Source organism: Gymnodraco acuticeps, unplaced genomic scaffold (assembly GCF_902827175.1).
Source record: "Gymnodraco acuticeps unplaced genomic scaffold, fGymAcu1.1, whole genome shotgun sequence".
NCBI classification, from domain to species: Eukaryota; Metazoa; Chordata; class Actinopteri; order Perciformes; family Bathydraconidae; genus Gymnodraco; species Gymnodraco acuticeps.
In genome coordinates this window covers 6,634,154-6,649,374 of record NW_022990271.1, presented here as the reverse complement: position 1 = coordinate 6,649,374, position 15,221 = coordinate 6,634,154, and the positions used below count along the sequence as shown (strand labels likewise).

Sequence of the window (15,221 nt, the reverse complement as noted above, 5' to 3'; positions counted from 1 at the left end):
TCGCCAGAAATTGAATCAAAAAGTATTTTAATGGCCAAAGTATTCCACAATTTAGGATTTTCCAGAGAGGGTTATTTGTGAATAAACGTCCCTCCGGAGCGTTTGTAATGAACGGGCCGGGAGCATGTTGTTTCTTGCACGACCACTAGAGCACCTCTAGTGGTCGTGTAAGAAACAACATACACTTTAAAACGTGTCTCTGGGTCGTAATAAGGGCATGAACAATCGGCCCATATGGTCGTTTTTTGTAGGAGGACAGGCTGATCTGGACATTTAAGTATTGGGTAAAGATTTCCTTATAAATATGAACTTTGTATTCATTAGGGGCCTACATTCGAATCAAATCAAATCAAATCAAATCAAGTTTTATTTATATAGCACATTTATAAACGATTTATGGTCGAGCCAAAGTGCTGTACATATAATACAATTAGCCTACAGTAGAGACACTTTACAGCAAATACAACAGCACAGATTGTTCAGAATATCAGTATGAGAAGAAAAAAAACGACACCCTCTATCCTTACATTGCCTATTACACTGCCACCCTGATACATTATAAGTCCAGGCACATCAGATAACTTGTCATTTTAACAGTAAATACAGAATCAAAAACATCAGTTTGCAATTGCTTCACTTTCAATTAGCCTAATATTCCTGACATTCGGTTTTGGCTTTTGGATGTGGTGTGCTACAAGATTTCCAATGGCCATAGCAACCCTTATGGAAAATGTATTGTGGCAAAGTTTATTTTAGGCCAAAAATAAATAAATGTGGTTTGTTTTTGTGGGTTGGAGCCTTGGAGGTTTGAGTGGGGCATAGCTGAAACTCGCATCCTATTGAGGAAGATTCTCAAAGAGTCTTGTCTGGTTTAAAGCTGACATGATGATAACTATAGACTGCCGATCTCATGCTGGATTCACCTCAGCCTGCCGGATGAAGCTGATGATCAGTCCGTGTTGTGACAGCTCCGCCTGCCACAAACCACTTATGTTGCATGTAAATTGTGGCATCAGATGATCTATGGCTGTGCTTGGTGTGACCTATAGTGATAATATGTCTGGAATGAAAATGTGGCTGCTGCATGATCTCATCTGGCGGGCCTCTCTCCGGGATATTGACCGCGCTTTGTTTGGAGATGCGTCTTCATTTCTGGCAGTCCGGGCACTTCATATTCCCAAATTCCCACCGAGCTGCGTCTCTGCTTTGTATCGGCCGATGACCTTTTTTCAGAGCAGTCCGACTTGATTAGCACATCAGGCGGGACAATGAGCGGCCGCCCTGTACACAGCCATTACCCAGATCCCTTTATCAATGTCCTGTAATTAAAATGTCACCGTTTAATTTTCGAGCCGTCGCTTTCCTCTCGGCGGAATCTTTCCTCCAATAAAAAGTGCAATCGAAATGCTCTTTTCACTGGAAACAAAAAAGGCTACGGAGAAAGCGTTTAGCAGCGAGGGATCAATAGGCCCTTTAGTCCGAGAGGAGGATTGATTGGTCTCTAAAATGGGATTTATAGGGGTCATGGTTTTATAGGGTGCTGATACAACTGTTAATTATAAAACATTTGGCCCCAATTGCTGCTGTTATTAAACCTGTCCTGATTGAGGCGGGCTTGATTTATCTTTTGACATCATGAAAAAATGCATTTGTTTGGGAAATAAACACGTCCTGCAGAAAAATATAATATAATCAGCTTCAGCTGCAATCCGTTTAACTCGGATCAAAGATACCCAAAATCCTGTGGACTGCTTTACAGATTTATTTCACGTTTTTGTTTAACAAGGATACATTTTTGCATGCAGTGGACCACTCCATTTTACAAAAACACGTGGCTACAGACTTTTTTCCTATCATTTATGGGCTATGAATGAGATTGCAATGGACAACAATACAGGAAGTTAAATAAGAGGTTTGAACTAGATCTGCTAAGAAGGCAATCAATAAATCAACATAAAAAGGAAAAACGTAACAAATTATTTGTGGAATATATAGGCCTACAACATAGTTCAACACATAGCCTACAAAAATAATAAAATAAAGTTAAATCAGTAGTAGGCTATGTTATGGATACAAAAAATATTTGTTTATGTAGGCTAACTTGGTGACCTCTGAAATTTAATTCATTTTGTCGCATTAATTGCGAATAAAACGCTGATTTAATGTTATTTCACAACAAAACACGTCGCATGCAGTGCCGTGTTAAATAATCCATCAGGTCTGGGTTCACCTTGTGAGTTGTGACTCCGAATGACCTCAACCTGAAGCGCAGAATGAATGAATGTTTCAGGTTAAAGGTTTGTTTAAACAATTGAGAGCATATCAATGAGGCCCGGGTAATTTGTATCCAACAGTAATAATAAAGAGCTCGCCTAAAATTACCGCTGAAATGTCTAATTAAAAACTCCTCGCTGCTGATCCAGCCACGTCAGCTCACGTTTCTCCGGAATAAGCAGCGACAATGGCTGCATTCAAGTCGGCGGTCTAAATAATTAAAAAGAGAGGAATAATTACAGTATAAAATTGTAATTATTGGCGGGGGCTGCAGGGGAAGCCTCTTGATGGGGAAAGAGGAGAGGATGCGCTTAGGATCAGGTTCGGCATCAATATTGCAGGGAGGTAAAACTGGCGAGCTCAGGCTCATGATGCTCCATACAAAGTTTATAATACACACACACACACACACACACACACACACACACACACACACCAAAAACACACACACACAGCCTCTGAAGTGTTATCTGCTGCTGTGTCACTCATTCTTGATAAACGGACTTATTTCTTCTTCTTCTCTTGGCTGCCTTATGCTACTCCCCATAATAAAATGTATTTACAGTAACTGAGCTTATAGGCTATAGCAATTAGCAAAATAATAATATATTTGTCTACAGATTATGGGAAACCCATGACTCTATCATTATTTAAGGCATGGCCAGTCCAAGACTTTCCAAGTCCAAGGTCATTTGATGCGCTCGAAACAAAATACATGCAGTAAACAAGGTGTCCCTCATTATCAGACAGTGAATGTTAATAGCTCAACTTAATTTTCCTTTTATTATCTTGTCATGAGATTTTTTTAACAACATATGAAATAATACAATCCTCATCTTCTCATTTTTACTTCAGAGCTCATCTAGGACATGGTTGTTTTCTCCTATTGTTTTATTTAGCTCTAACATGAAGACGTTATTTCACAATTCATATTGTCTGTATAGTCACCTTAATATAATAAAAATAAAACAATAAATATGTGAAAATGGACCCTAACTTTACACTCCAACCCAACCAATGAAACCGATATATGGGTTAAAAACTTAATATATAATTATTTTATATCAGATTGTAATTAGCTTTTCTTTGTTACTTTAACCTAACACCATAACAACACAATATAAGCAACTTTGTTGATAATCTCTTCAAACCCATTAAAATATGTTTCTCTTTATAATAATAATAATATACATTTAGTTGGACATTCAAGTAGAAAAACCAACCTGTCAGTGCTGGCAAACACACTGATACAGATATAGGCAATATCATTCTTAAACATAGGAGACAATTAATGTTATGGTATATTTTAAGTAGAAAAGATTGGTTGATAAAGAAGTCTTTCACATTCACATTTGTTATCATTCTCAATGCAACAGCCAAAATATAACCACGTCATTGGGGGGGAGCTTCTGTCTTTGAAGGCGTGGCTCTTTTTCCAATTATGCTACATGATGAAAAATGTCTGAATGTTTTAGCCTTTTCCTCCCTCAACTTATTATACGTCCTTCCCAAACTCTGTAAGTCTGCAGGTATCGACACGTCTCAATCAACCATCGATCCGCTTATTAATAATACATTAAGGTCCTCAAGGGCAGCCATCGGTTTGACTGTCATCATTTACATCACTGACATAAGTAATGTGTGTGTGTGAGCGCCTGAGCGCCTGAGGCATCATCATGTCATCCCAGATTCTCTTCATTTTCATCACAAACATGAAGCATCTCCCTGTGAAATAGTTGCTGCATGAACAACATACTAATTTCCCTTGTCCTTCGTTTCTTCTTTTTTAACTTCTCTTTTATCGCGCAGGCGATTGATTTCCGTGGCCGGTGGAAGCCTAACAGATGGCGGTGTAACTTGATAAATGAGCGGGGGCTTTTGTCATTCCTGTTGCCCTCCAAAGTGCCACTCGCGCTGCCTCTTGTTGTCAGCTCGCTCCCGCTGCGGTGGAAATAATACGGCATGTAGAATGATTACATGAACCGATGTTAAAAACACACTGTGCAGTGTATGTGGGGTCCCCACAAGAGCGTCATTGACATATATCACGAATATCATTTTGAATAATATTGTATTATTATTTTGTAGTTATTTCCCAGGCTTTATATCTGATGTTGCTCTTTTCTTAATTTCATAATCCCAAATATATTAATGTTTTTTTAGGGCTATAAGGTTTTCCATGTTTTAGGGTCAGCAGGGGCCTATTTTCTGTTTCTGGTCATGTTTGTGCGTTAGAGCTGCACATGTGTGAATATGAAGACTGCAGCTATCCCCCCCAAAAAACAAACAAACACACACACACACACACACACACACACACACACACACACACACACACACACACACACACACACACACACACACACACACACAGGTGTTCATCGTTTTCTTCTGATTGTATGAATTGTGCATTTGTTCTTTTGCTTTGTAATCTTACTTGTCTTTGTTACACTCAGGTTAATAACGCTTTTTGGATTGAAGGCACATCAGCATGACAGGAGAGTGTGTGAGAGAGAGAGAGCGTGAGGGAGAGGGGGAGAGGGAGGGGAGGGGGAGAGAGAGAGAGGTGCCATGTGCTTCCTGACTCCACGCCATTCACCTCCCCGGGATCCAACAGGATGGAGGTCCTGTCTGCTGCTCTGAAATAAACGAAATAAAGCCTCCAGCTCAGAGTTTCTACTCTCAGACCGCCTTTTCTGCAGCATCGCTCCCTCTGGACTCTGGACCTGCTTTTCCATCCTTTTATTTATATTAATCATCACTTTGTTCATCAAGGAACCTATTGGAGTGTGTTGTCTAGGAGATTAAGGTATGTAGACTATTTTATTTTAATCAGAATTAAGACAGCAATTAAGCCAAAAATGTGCAGTCGCTCTTTAAATTGTTTTCAAAATAGCATGCACATTTGCAGCTTATTCAATATTTAATGTTACACATTTTTCGCGTATCAATCACTAGTAGTATGACTGTCAGTTGTTTAGAGAAATATTGGATCTGCTGCGGGCTGTTTACATGTTGAGGCCTTCGTGATGACGAGATGCCAAAAGTAAGTATGCGCAGGTGAACGTGAGATAGGCCTCCTGCTTCAACCTCATTCCGAGCAACTGACAGAGGCTAATCTACGTAGAAGCTTTAATTATATATAGGGCTGGTCTTTTATTAACAATGCGAAGACGCGCTAGATCTGTGTAATTACCAGGAAAGCAGCTTACAGTTGTTCTTTTCCTCTCTGTAAGCGCATTGGCTCAGCTCAGCCTGCATTTTCCTTCTGTTCTTATCCGTGCATAAGGATCTTATGTGACCCTTAAGTAGTTTCCTCATAAGTGACTGAGCCGATTTCAAGATAAGAGCAGCAGCTATCCACGAGCCGGGATAACCTGAGAGAAGAGGCCGAAAACAGCCAGGAAGGAAGCGATACGAGAAATGATTAACAAGACCTCTGATTGATTTCACTTTCCAATATTACTTCCTGCAACTCCCGGATGTTAGTAGGCCTAATATTTAGCAATTTAAAATAATAAAAATAACTTTTTTTTGGTAAATAATTATTTTATAAATATAATTATTAACAGTGTTATTATTGTCTTAGGCCTACTACCACTACATATATATATTTAATGATATAAATACTCTAACGAGCTTTTTATTATAATAATGAGGATTGTTGTATTATCGACGTTATATTTAGTTAAAACTTGATATCTATTTTACATTTTGAAACCCGAATCCCATACTTAGAAGAAGAAGAAGAAGAAGAGGAATGTATTAGTTGTGTGTGTGTGTGTGTGTGTGTGTGTGTGTGTGTGTGTGTGTGTGTGTGTGTGTGTGTGTGTGTGTGTGTGTGTGTGTGTGTGTGTGTGTGTGTGTGTGTGTGTGTGTGTGTGTGTGTGTGTGTGTGTGTGTGTGTGTGTGTGTGTGTGTGTGTGTGTGTGTGTGTGTGTGTGTGTTTTAGTCCCAATGATTTAGTCTAAGTCATTTAAAAATAATCCACAGAAAATTGCCCCATGTCAAACACCCCCCCTCACTCCAGTTTGCTGTTTGATTGACAGGCTTCCAGGAATGGAGTCGATGCCCGGACAGCTTCGAGACGCGGGACGGGACGCCAGCTCTTCCCCAGTTTCGAAGCATGACGCCCCGAGCTTCTCCAGCTCCCTCAAACCCAACCAAGTGAGCGAGACCGCCCTGTATGGGGTGCCCATCGTATGTCTGGTCATAGACGGAAAAGAGAGGCTCTGCCTGGCGCAGATTTCCAACACCCTGCTGAAAAACTACAGCTACAACGAGATACACAACCGCCGGGTCGCGTTGGGCATCACGTGTGTGCAGTGCACCCCCGTGCAGCTGGAGCTCCTGCGGCGCGCGGGGGCCATGCCCATCTCCTCCCGGCGCTGCGGCATGATCACCAAACGGGAGGCAGAGAGGCTCTGCAAGTCCTTCCTTGGGGCGCACAGTCCCCCAAAGCTACCGGAAAATTTCGCATTTGACGTGATTCATGACTGCGCCTGGGGCTCCAGGGGTAGCTTCATACCGGCCAGATACAACAGCTCCAGAGCAAAGTGCATCAAGTGCAGCTTTTGCAACATGTATTTCTCCCCAAATAAATTCATTTTCCACTCTCATCGCACCCCAGAGTCCAAGTACCTGCAGCCGGACGCGGCCAACTTCAACTCGTGGAGGCGCCACCTGAAACTGACGGACAAAAAACAGAATGACGATATTCACCACGCGTGGGAGGATGTAAAGGCCATGTTCAACGGGGGGAGTAGAAAGAGGATTCTGCCCATGAGTGGGTCGGGGATGCACTCGTCAATAAAATCGCAGGCCTCGTCCAGCCTGGCCCAAACCAGCTCCCCTGAGATTCCTCACAAAACGTTACGCTGCGAAGAGAATCAGGGAAATAACCTGAGCTTGGCGAGCGGCACACGGACCTACCCAGTCATCCCGGTGCCCAGCAAGAGCTTTGGCATGCTTCAGAAAATCCCCCCACCTATGTTCCCCCACCACCCCTATGGCTTCCCCAGCTATGGACTGTGTCCGAAAAAGAGCGACGGTTTGCCAGATGCAAACAAAACTAGTGTCTCTGGTGTGTTTTGGCCTGGCGCTAAGGACGCCCTCTACCCTGCTTTCCCCATGTTTTGGCCTACAGCTGGCGGACTAGCCATGCCACCCTACTCGGGGTCTCCACCCAAAACTCTTCCAGAACTGCCAGGCGTCCGGCAGGCTGAGCTCGACTTATCGGTCCAAAGCGACCGGGGCGCCAACACAACCAAAGACACCAACCACCACCCGCACCATCAGCAGGACGGCGGGGAGCGCTGCTCCAGCTCACATTCCTCCTCCACTAGGAACGACGATGACAAGTCCGGGGACGAGACTCCCCAGAGGAAAATTAGCTACATTTCGGCCTTTCGACCTGTTGTGAAAGACGCAGAGACCATCGCCAAACTCTACGGCAACCGGGACAGTTACGGTGCGCGCCCCGGTTACCTGTCCCCGGATTTTATCAGCGAGAGCTCCAGTTACAGATCCGTCTCACCGGACAGAGACAGCGTTGTGGACGACGATGACGACCTGGACGTGGATGTGGAGTCCAACCGGGGACAAGATGAGGAGGAGCCGATCCACATCTCGCCAGGTGCGGACCAAGTTCCCTCACCTGTCCCGGACCGGGTCCCCTCGGCTGCTGAGGAGAGCCCGGAGCAACCGGAAGCTTCGAGCCCCGGAGCAGCAGCAGCATCATCGGAGGACTCCGTGCACTCTGGCTCATCAGATGAGGACAGACGGATGCGTAATGGCTCTCCTCTTCATGAAGTAAGATTAGATTAAATGAAACTTTAATGATCCCCGTGGGGGAAGTTGAATAATCACACTTGTGGATAATATGAACCTATTTGAGAGAAGAGAGGCAGCTGATACAAATGTGATCAAGAGCAATTTCCCTAGAATTTGAAAAAACATTATATTTGATAGGCATTAATAAGAAGAAGAATAAAGCTTAAAATGGGACCTTACGTTTGTAAAACCAAAAACTGCCCGCTGAAGTATCGCAAAAGGCAAAACGCTGATGTTCAGTGAAAGAAAGTTTACCCAAAAAAAGAGATCATTTATTAATGTGCACTTTGAGGTTTTCAAATCAATCTGCACTATTTGGAAGACTCATCACTTCTTAATTGGGGTCTTCAAAGTATAATCCACGATTTAATTAAGTTATTCCTATTTAAAATCTGTGTCAGTTCAATAATAAGACCTATTATACCGCCAAATTAGTTTTTTTTTAATGCAGAACCTTCAACATCTTCACAACGAATTACAGGGATGCTGGTTTTTTTAAGAAAAAATGGCCTCAATTATGTGAAGAACTGCAGTAAATGACATATAATTGTTCTGCGTTATTAAACACGATTGTCCACCTCTTACAGGTGTACGCTCATGAAAAGGACGGCCACGTGCTTCTGAATGAGCCTTCGTCGTTTTCGTCCAAACACTCGAGCAGCCCCCGCAGATCCAACGGTAATTATTGCACCAATTGATGCTTTGGTTTTTTATGCAAATAAGTCTGTTTTGCGTCTCTTTTAATTTAAAATTCGTCTTTATGTTAAGGTGCTCACCACGTGTCTGAAATACAACACCAACGCATCACAACTCCCTATCAGGAGCAGAAGGACAGACAAGGTTTGTTATTAGTCTGTTTATTATTCTTAATGTATTTCATTCTTAATCAACATGTTCTTATATTTGAGCTGCTTTCATCAGAAGGCTTTTACAATATATGTGTTGCACAGATCACTTATTGGTAGGTTAAGTTTATGTGTTTTATTGTTTTTGTGCAGCCGATGGCGCTTTACGCATCAATATCAGCGTGCATGAAAGAGATCTGGAGAACATGGCTAAAGGTAGGAGGCTGTTTTCAGGATCAAAAAGAGAAGACATGTGTAGCAGGTGAAGATAATTATCATCACAAATTATTCCTGTTTTGATCAATTAACTAATAAAAACCGTTTTAGGTTAGCCAGCAAATTGTTCTACATTTGATCCTAAATACGTATATTTCAGTTAATTGCGATTTAGGGTGCATTTCTGGATTTATAAACCCACATTTAACTCACCCTGCGTCCATAGTTGTTTAATTATCAAAAGTAAAATATCTATTTTACATTAATATTAAACATTGAATTATCGCTCATTTAAATGCAGCTAAATGCCCACGGCTCGCTAAAGATGACGTGCCGAAATCCAAATGTGAATTTACATTTTGTGGGCCTAAAGTGTTTCCATAGTTGTTAACCACTTAATCACGAGATGTGGGAGTTTTGACTTATTATTGTAAGAGGAAATCGTTTAGAGGCTATTAATATTTTAACGAACAGAACCATAACCCCGAGGCACGGCAGCTAATTATTTTACAACGCTTGGAAAAACCCTGGGACTCCATTATTATCGTCTCAAGCTCCAGGCAATGCATGGCAATTACTGTGGCAGCGAGCGAGAGCAAAGCGGTGAAATGGTTGTTACCAGGGATGTAAACGCACCTGAAGCCGGTGTACTGGCCTGACATAAATCTTACCATGAGGATTGAGAAGTAAAACGTTTTTTTTGTTTTTTTTTGGGGGATTTTTGCATAAATCGGTGTTGTGATTGGTGGTTATTTGCATTATTTGGCATGATTTCTTATTGCACCATTTTCCTGCTTGTTATTCAGAAGTCCTTTAGGTGCTGATGGGGTGTGTTCCAGTGTTTTAGGATGAATAATTACATTACCTTGCAGCAGATGAAAATAAGTTGGTCTTGAAATTGACACATTTTTGGCTTCTGGCTTTGCAGAGGAATTGCAGAAGCAGCTTGTGGAACAAGTGGAGTTGAGGAAAAAGTTGGAGAGAGAATTCCAGCATTTAAAAGGTAGGAAAAAAGTGAGTGGAAGCCACAGAGATGTTTGTTTGGATCTTTAACCCTGTGATTGCAGCCTAGAGGTTAGGAAAAGAGCTAGTTGTATTGTGTCCTTTTGTATCCAGGAATATGTCTTTAAATGTATCACAATGTCAGAGATTTCATTCTGATGTGGCCTTCGGTACTCTTCAGATAATTTTCAGGATCAAATGAAGCGTGAGCTGTCCTACAGAGAGGAAATGGTCCAGCAGCTGCAGATTGTTCGAGGTTTGTCTCTCTCTATACTTTGTGCCTCAATAGATTATGACTGTAAAACGGATATAGATCAATGCTCTTTAAGTCTATGGGAAAAATAATCAAGGCTATATAAATCAATCTGAACCAACTAGCTTCTGAACTAAAAAAAGAAAGGAAAAGTGACACTTGCATATTGAGATATTGGCCGTTCCTCTCCACCCTTTTTCTTAACTCCATCTTTTCTTTCTCCAGCAGTTGAGTAAATTATTAGATATCAGAAGGTGAAACTGAAACCACATTGTTTTGTTTGCAAAGGTTATTTTCTCCTAAATCATGCTCTGGAAAATTGAAAAGACAGACCATTATGTAGTGCTGTATCGGTTACATGTAGTAGACAGCAACTAATGCCAGCCGTTAAAGGATTGGTTTAATGTTACAGTTGTTTAAATACAAGGTTCAAGTACACGGAGGGGTCACTCTAAATACCATAAGGGCAAACGGAGAACATTACACTTCTCGACTGCAGATGCAACGCAGCAGCTCACATTTTCTTCTATTTTTTCTTTTTATACCTTTTTTTGACCATTATTTTATTCTTGGGTAGACACTTTGTGCAGCGAGTTGGACCAAGAGAGAAAGGCTCGTTATGCAATACAGCAGAAGCTAAAAGGTAATTTGATCTGGTCCAAAAGAGAAACAAGAAACCTTACACAAACATAAATATGCAAGTGCTCCTTTTTTTATATCACATTTTATTTTTTCCCCCTTCAATCCATATTTACAGTTAGACACCGTTTTGTTTTATCAAAAGCTTTCTTAAAACCACACTCACATGCCCATATTTGCGTACATTTTCTACTGTTTCTAGCTATAAATGATCCTTCTGTTCATTGTGAATGGAGAGGGGTCTGAAAGCACTTTCATAAGAGTGATGAGGAAATCCACAATCCTTGTTCTGTGCAAAATATAATTTAGAAAAGAAAGCAAATGTAATGCTTCAAATGAGAAATTAGTCTAATAAAGTGTCTTTCAATCTTCAAAAGTTTTTATACAAAATGTACCTAATTTATCAATATCAAGAAATCTCAGTCTATAAGTGTGTTTGTGGTTTTTTGTATAGGTTTTTTACACTTGTCTTGCGTTGAAAAAGCTGGTGAATTAAAATATTAAAAGCTTTATTTAACAACATGCATTAGTAAATCATGATGTATGAAGCATGTCACTTAAAAGTTCAATGAAGAGATTACAAAAGCATTTTTAAAGGCCACATTTGTGTATGTTTTTAACATTTTAAGGTTTGACTCTTGCTCTTTAATTACGTCATCTCATTGTGCCCTCTTCCTCTGAAATGGTTTAATGGCACCAAATTGAAATTAGCATCACCAGCTGTTCATCTCTGATGAACGAACTCCTAATATTTCCATACATTCATATATCATGCTTCCAATTTCCTAAAATTTGATTGAAATGTACATAACACCTGGCTGATGAAATCAAACAGGGGACATTTTATGGAAGACTCCAAGTTAATATGGTGAATTAAAATAGCGCTTTATCCTCAAAGCACTTTCCATATACAAGTCCTCATTCATCCTACTTATTCATGCCTGCTCAAGGAAGCTACAATGCACACACATTCACACACCGTTGGCCACGTCAGTGTGCACATGATGTATTGAAATGTTAGCTGCTGGGGTTGATCTCAAACTGCTGCAGTCTCCAATAAACTTCGGCTCAACCTAAAAAGTGCATTCACAGAGCAAGGGTTTTGGATTTGTATGTCCATCAATTACATTTGAATGATGTTAGAGCACAGATCTCTTCCTGACCCGTAGAGACTGTTTAAAAGTGCACGTTAGTACTGTTTTAATCTGTACATTGAAGAATTATCAGTGTGTTTGTTTGCTGTTCTAACTGATGGACTTGTTCCTCCCCAGAAGCTCACGACGCCCTTCACCATTTCTCCTGCAAGATGCTCACCCCCCGGCAGTGTACCGGAGCCTGCACCTTCAAACCTCCGCTGCTGCCTCCCTAGAGCCCGGCACCACCCTGCAACTGACCCCAGCACAGCCAAAAAATAAATAAACACGTGTTCTTCTCGAGAGCTGTCATGTGTTCACTTCACAACCGTAACCCAAGGATTACCAACCTGCTGTACAGATGCACCTCTGATGTTAGCACTTGAGCGAAGACTCAGAGAAGGGACTGGCTGCGACCTCTCCAAAAAACTGAACTCTGGAGTAAAGGAGATCTTAAAATGGAGTTCATTTTGTGCTATGAGTCAAAGGATTGTTGATCCGACACTGCAAAGCTCAAACCAAGGAGTCTCTCTGAATCAAAGTCGTCTGCTGATTAGCCTTTCTGAAAAGAAAAAACAACACTATATACATATAAATATATATATCACGTGACGATGTGCAATGGCTCGTATAATTGTGATATTAAGTTCGAAATGTATCTCATTATTTAGCTTTTGTTGCTTTTTGAATGTCTTGAGTTTTTACATAATATGTGTTGTTTATTGTTCTTTGGTTTAATTTATTATTATTTATTTGCAACACTGCATATGTTGTTAAGCACTTTAAAAAAGGACAACATTTCTGAATTTGACCATGTCGTCCTATACCAAATTATTTTGATCTAAAACACGAGGATTCCTTAGGTTTCAAATATAGTACATTATTAAGAGCACTTACTTCAATAGCGTTCAGGTTTGACATAAAAAAAAAAAAGGTGACAAACTTTGAAGATACAAGCTTTCAAGTTACATTACAAGTGATACTTAAAAAACAGTCGAGCCACTTATAAATAACATGTACAGTTTAGACTGAGTATTTTAACACAAATTTGATCCTATCATTTTCTCTGTTTCAGGGTTTTTCTATCATTAAATGAATCTGTGAGTCACAACAGACAAAACCAAACGTTTTTCTTCTCATCTGATGGTGTTTTTATACGAAGAAGACACTTTATGACTTGTGTGTAATCTGCCATTCAGGTGGCTGCATTTCATTTTCTCTCATTTGTTGTTTCCGACACAATCTACCAATAATTTTCTCATTAATGTATGTACCCATGTCAATATTAATAAAATATGAATACCAAAGTCTGCTTTTATCCTCACTTATTTGTGTGTGTCTTTGCTGGTGTGAGGCTGACACCTGCTGGCCTCCGTACAGAAGGACATCACGAGCTGATCATATTTCCTCTTATTGTATTTGAGTTCAACATGATCTCTTTCATTAGGCGGCTACATCAGTGCCTGACATGCCCAGTCGACTTATGAAGTTTGACGTGGAGTCAGGGGAGCAGGCTGATCTAATAGTGAAATCTAATTCTTCTGATGGGAGCACTAATAGATATTGATTACACGGCTCTCGGTCCCTGGATGCTTCCTTCTGAGAGAGATACTCACATAATGTCACTGGCACACGATGAATGTTAATTTTCTGTGAATGTAATTGCCCTCCGTGGCAGAACTGCTTCCCTGTGAATACTAACAAGGCCTGTGAAGATGAACAACACTGAACTACTGTGGGAATGATTGGCTGCTTTAATGGGTTTTCATTTAGCTCTTTAACATTATATGTGGGGACAAGCATGGAGGGATCATATGACAAGAGGACCCTGGGCACAGACATGTCAAAGTGTCCCCCAACCCCACCAATCCTCATAGACAAGAAAAAGAATCACAGGTTAAAGAGACCCAAAATGCCCCAAATAACACCGCCGAGTGTGGTTATGAGTCTCTTTGTGGTGGTTATTTATATTTGGTCATTGTTTGTTATTGTGGTCGTTTTTGTATCTCCTTTTTCTTGTTGTCACCTATTTTGTTGTATTGCATCTTTTGGCGGTCAGTTTTGTTTCTCTTTGCAACTCTTTAAATGGTTTTGTGCATCTGTTGAGTCTCTCTGCATAATTGTGTGTCTCTTTATGTTTGTTCTGCACCTCATCTGGGTGGTTCTTCTATAGCCGCAATGCATCTTTATTTGGTCATTTTGTATCCGTGTCATTTTCCCTTTTTTTGTGGAAATGACTTGTCTCTTTGTGCTCTTTTGCATATTTATCTGGTCGATTTGTGTCTCTTTTAGTTGTTATTTGTCTCTTTGTGGTTTCAAAAGCCCCTTGCCCCCCTGGGCCAGCCTGGTAGATTTGTTAAGTAATACATGAGCAACATATTTCAGTGGATTTCAGGCTTTTCATAAGTTGAACTCTAAGGGGGCAGAAAGCCTTAAAAGTAGCTGACTGCAGGCATCATTCATTATTTCATGATCATTTTATAATCGTGCAACTTTATAATTTAAAGTAGGACTTAGGGCGCTCATTCAAAATGTGCCCCATGTTCCCACAGTGCTTCATGGTGCATGTACGTACCTACAATAGCAGTTCATCTAAACCAAAATACATTGCAACATTTATTATGGCATTTATTGCCAAACCAAGCAATGAACTAGAAATGGTTTATATCTATATATAATCTTGTAGCTGGTATGCAACTGATTTGTTTACATGTTTTATGTTGTTTGTTTAATTGAATCTAGTAAAAAAACGATAAACTGGTCGTATTTTTAAACGTAGAACCATAATCTGAGAAGAGGCTTGTAACTTTAGCAGTAAAATAAAATGTACTATGAATTTTTCTTTCAATATATCAAATGTTGTTTTATAAATACATACAGAATATGAAAAAGAACAAGTGCATTTAATCTGAGAAAAATAGTTCACTACTGGGATTATCAATTTATAAAAACAATTAATATTTTTGTATATTATATCCATGAAGAATTTCTGAATTAATTTTCTATATCATGACACATATTTTTATA

General features: G+C 40.3%; 1 protein-coding gene across 4 annotated transcripts; it reads left to right on the top strand.

Annotated features, from left to right (window-relative positions):
* Positions 1-4,892: 4,892 nt before the first annotated feature.
* Positions 4,893-13,483, top strand: LOC117549340 (SKI family transcriptional corepressor 1 homolog-B-like). Of its 4 annotated transcripts, none has more exons than XR_004569463.1 (8): positions 4,893-5,083; positions 6,324-8,085; positions 8,694-8,784; positions 8,875-8,946; positions 9,105-9,213; positions 10,096-10,170; positions 10,351-10,425; positions 12,336-12,423. XR_004569463.1 is itself a non-coding variant. In XM_034221178.1 (8 exons), exons 2-8 carry the CDS (start codon positions 6,334-6,336, stop codon positions 12,428-12,430), a joined length of 2,223 nt encoding a protein of 740 aa, XP_034077069.1. In that variant the 5' UTR covers positions 4,893-5,083; positions 6,324-6,333; the 3' UTR covers positions 12,431-13,483. The 4 variants fall into 4 exon arrangements, 3 of the variants coding, with proteins under 3 accessions (XP_034077069.1, XP_034077068.1, XP_034077070.1); XM_034221178.1 differs by having other exon boundaries at positions 9,105-9,167; positions 12,336-13,483; XM_034221177.1 differs by having other exon boundaries at positions 9,105-9,167; positions 12,333-13,483.
* Positions 13,484-15,221: the final 1,738 nt, after the last annotated feature.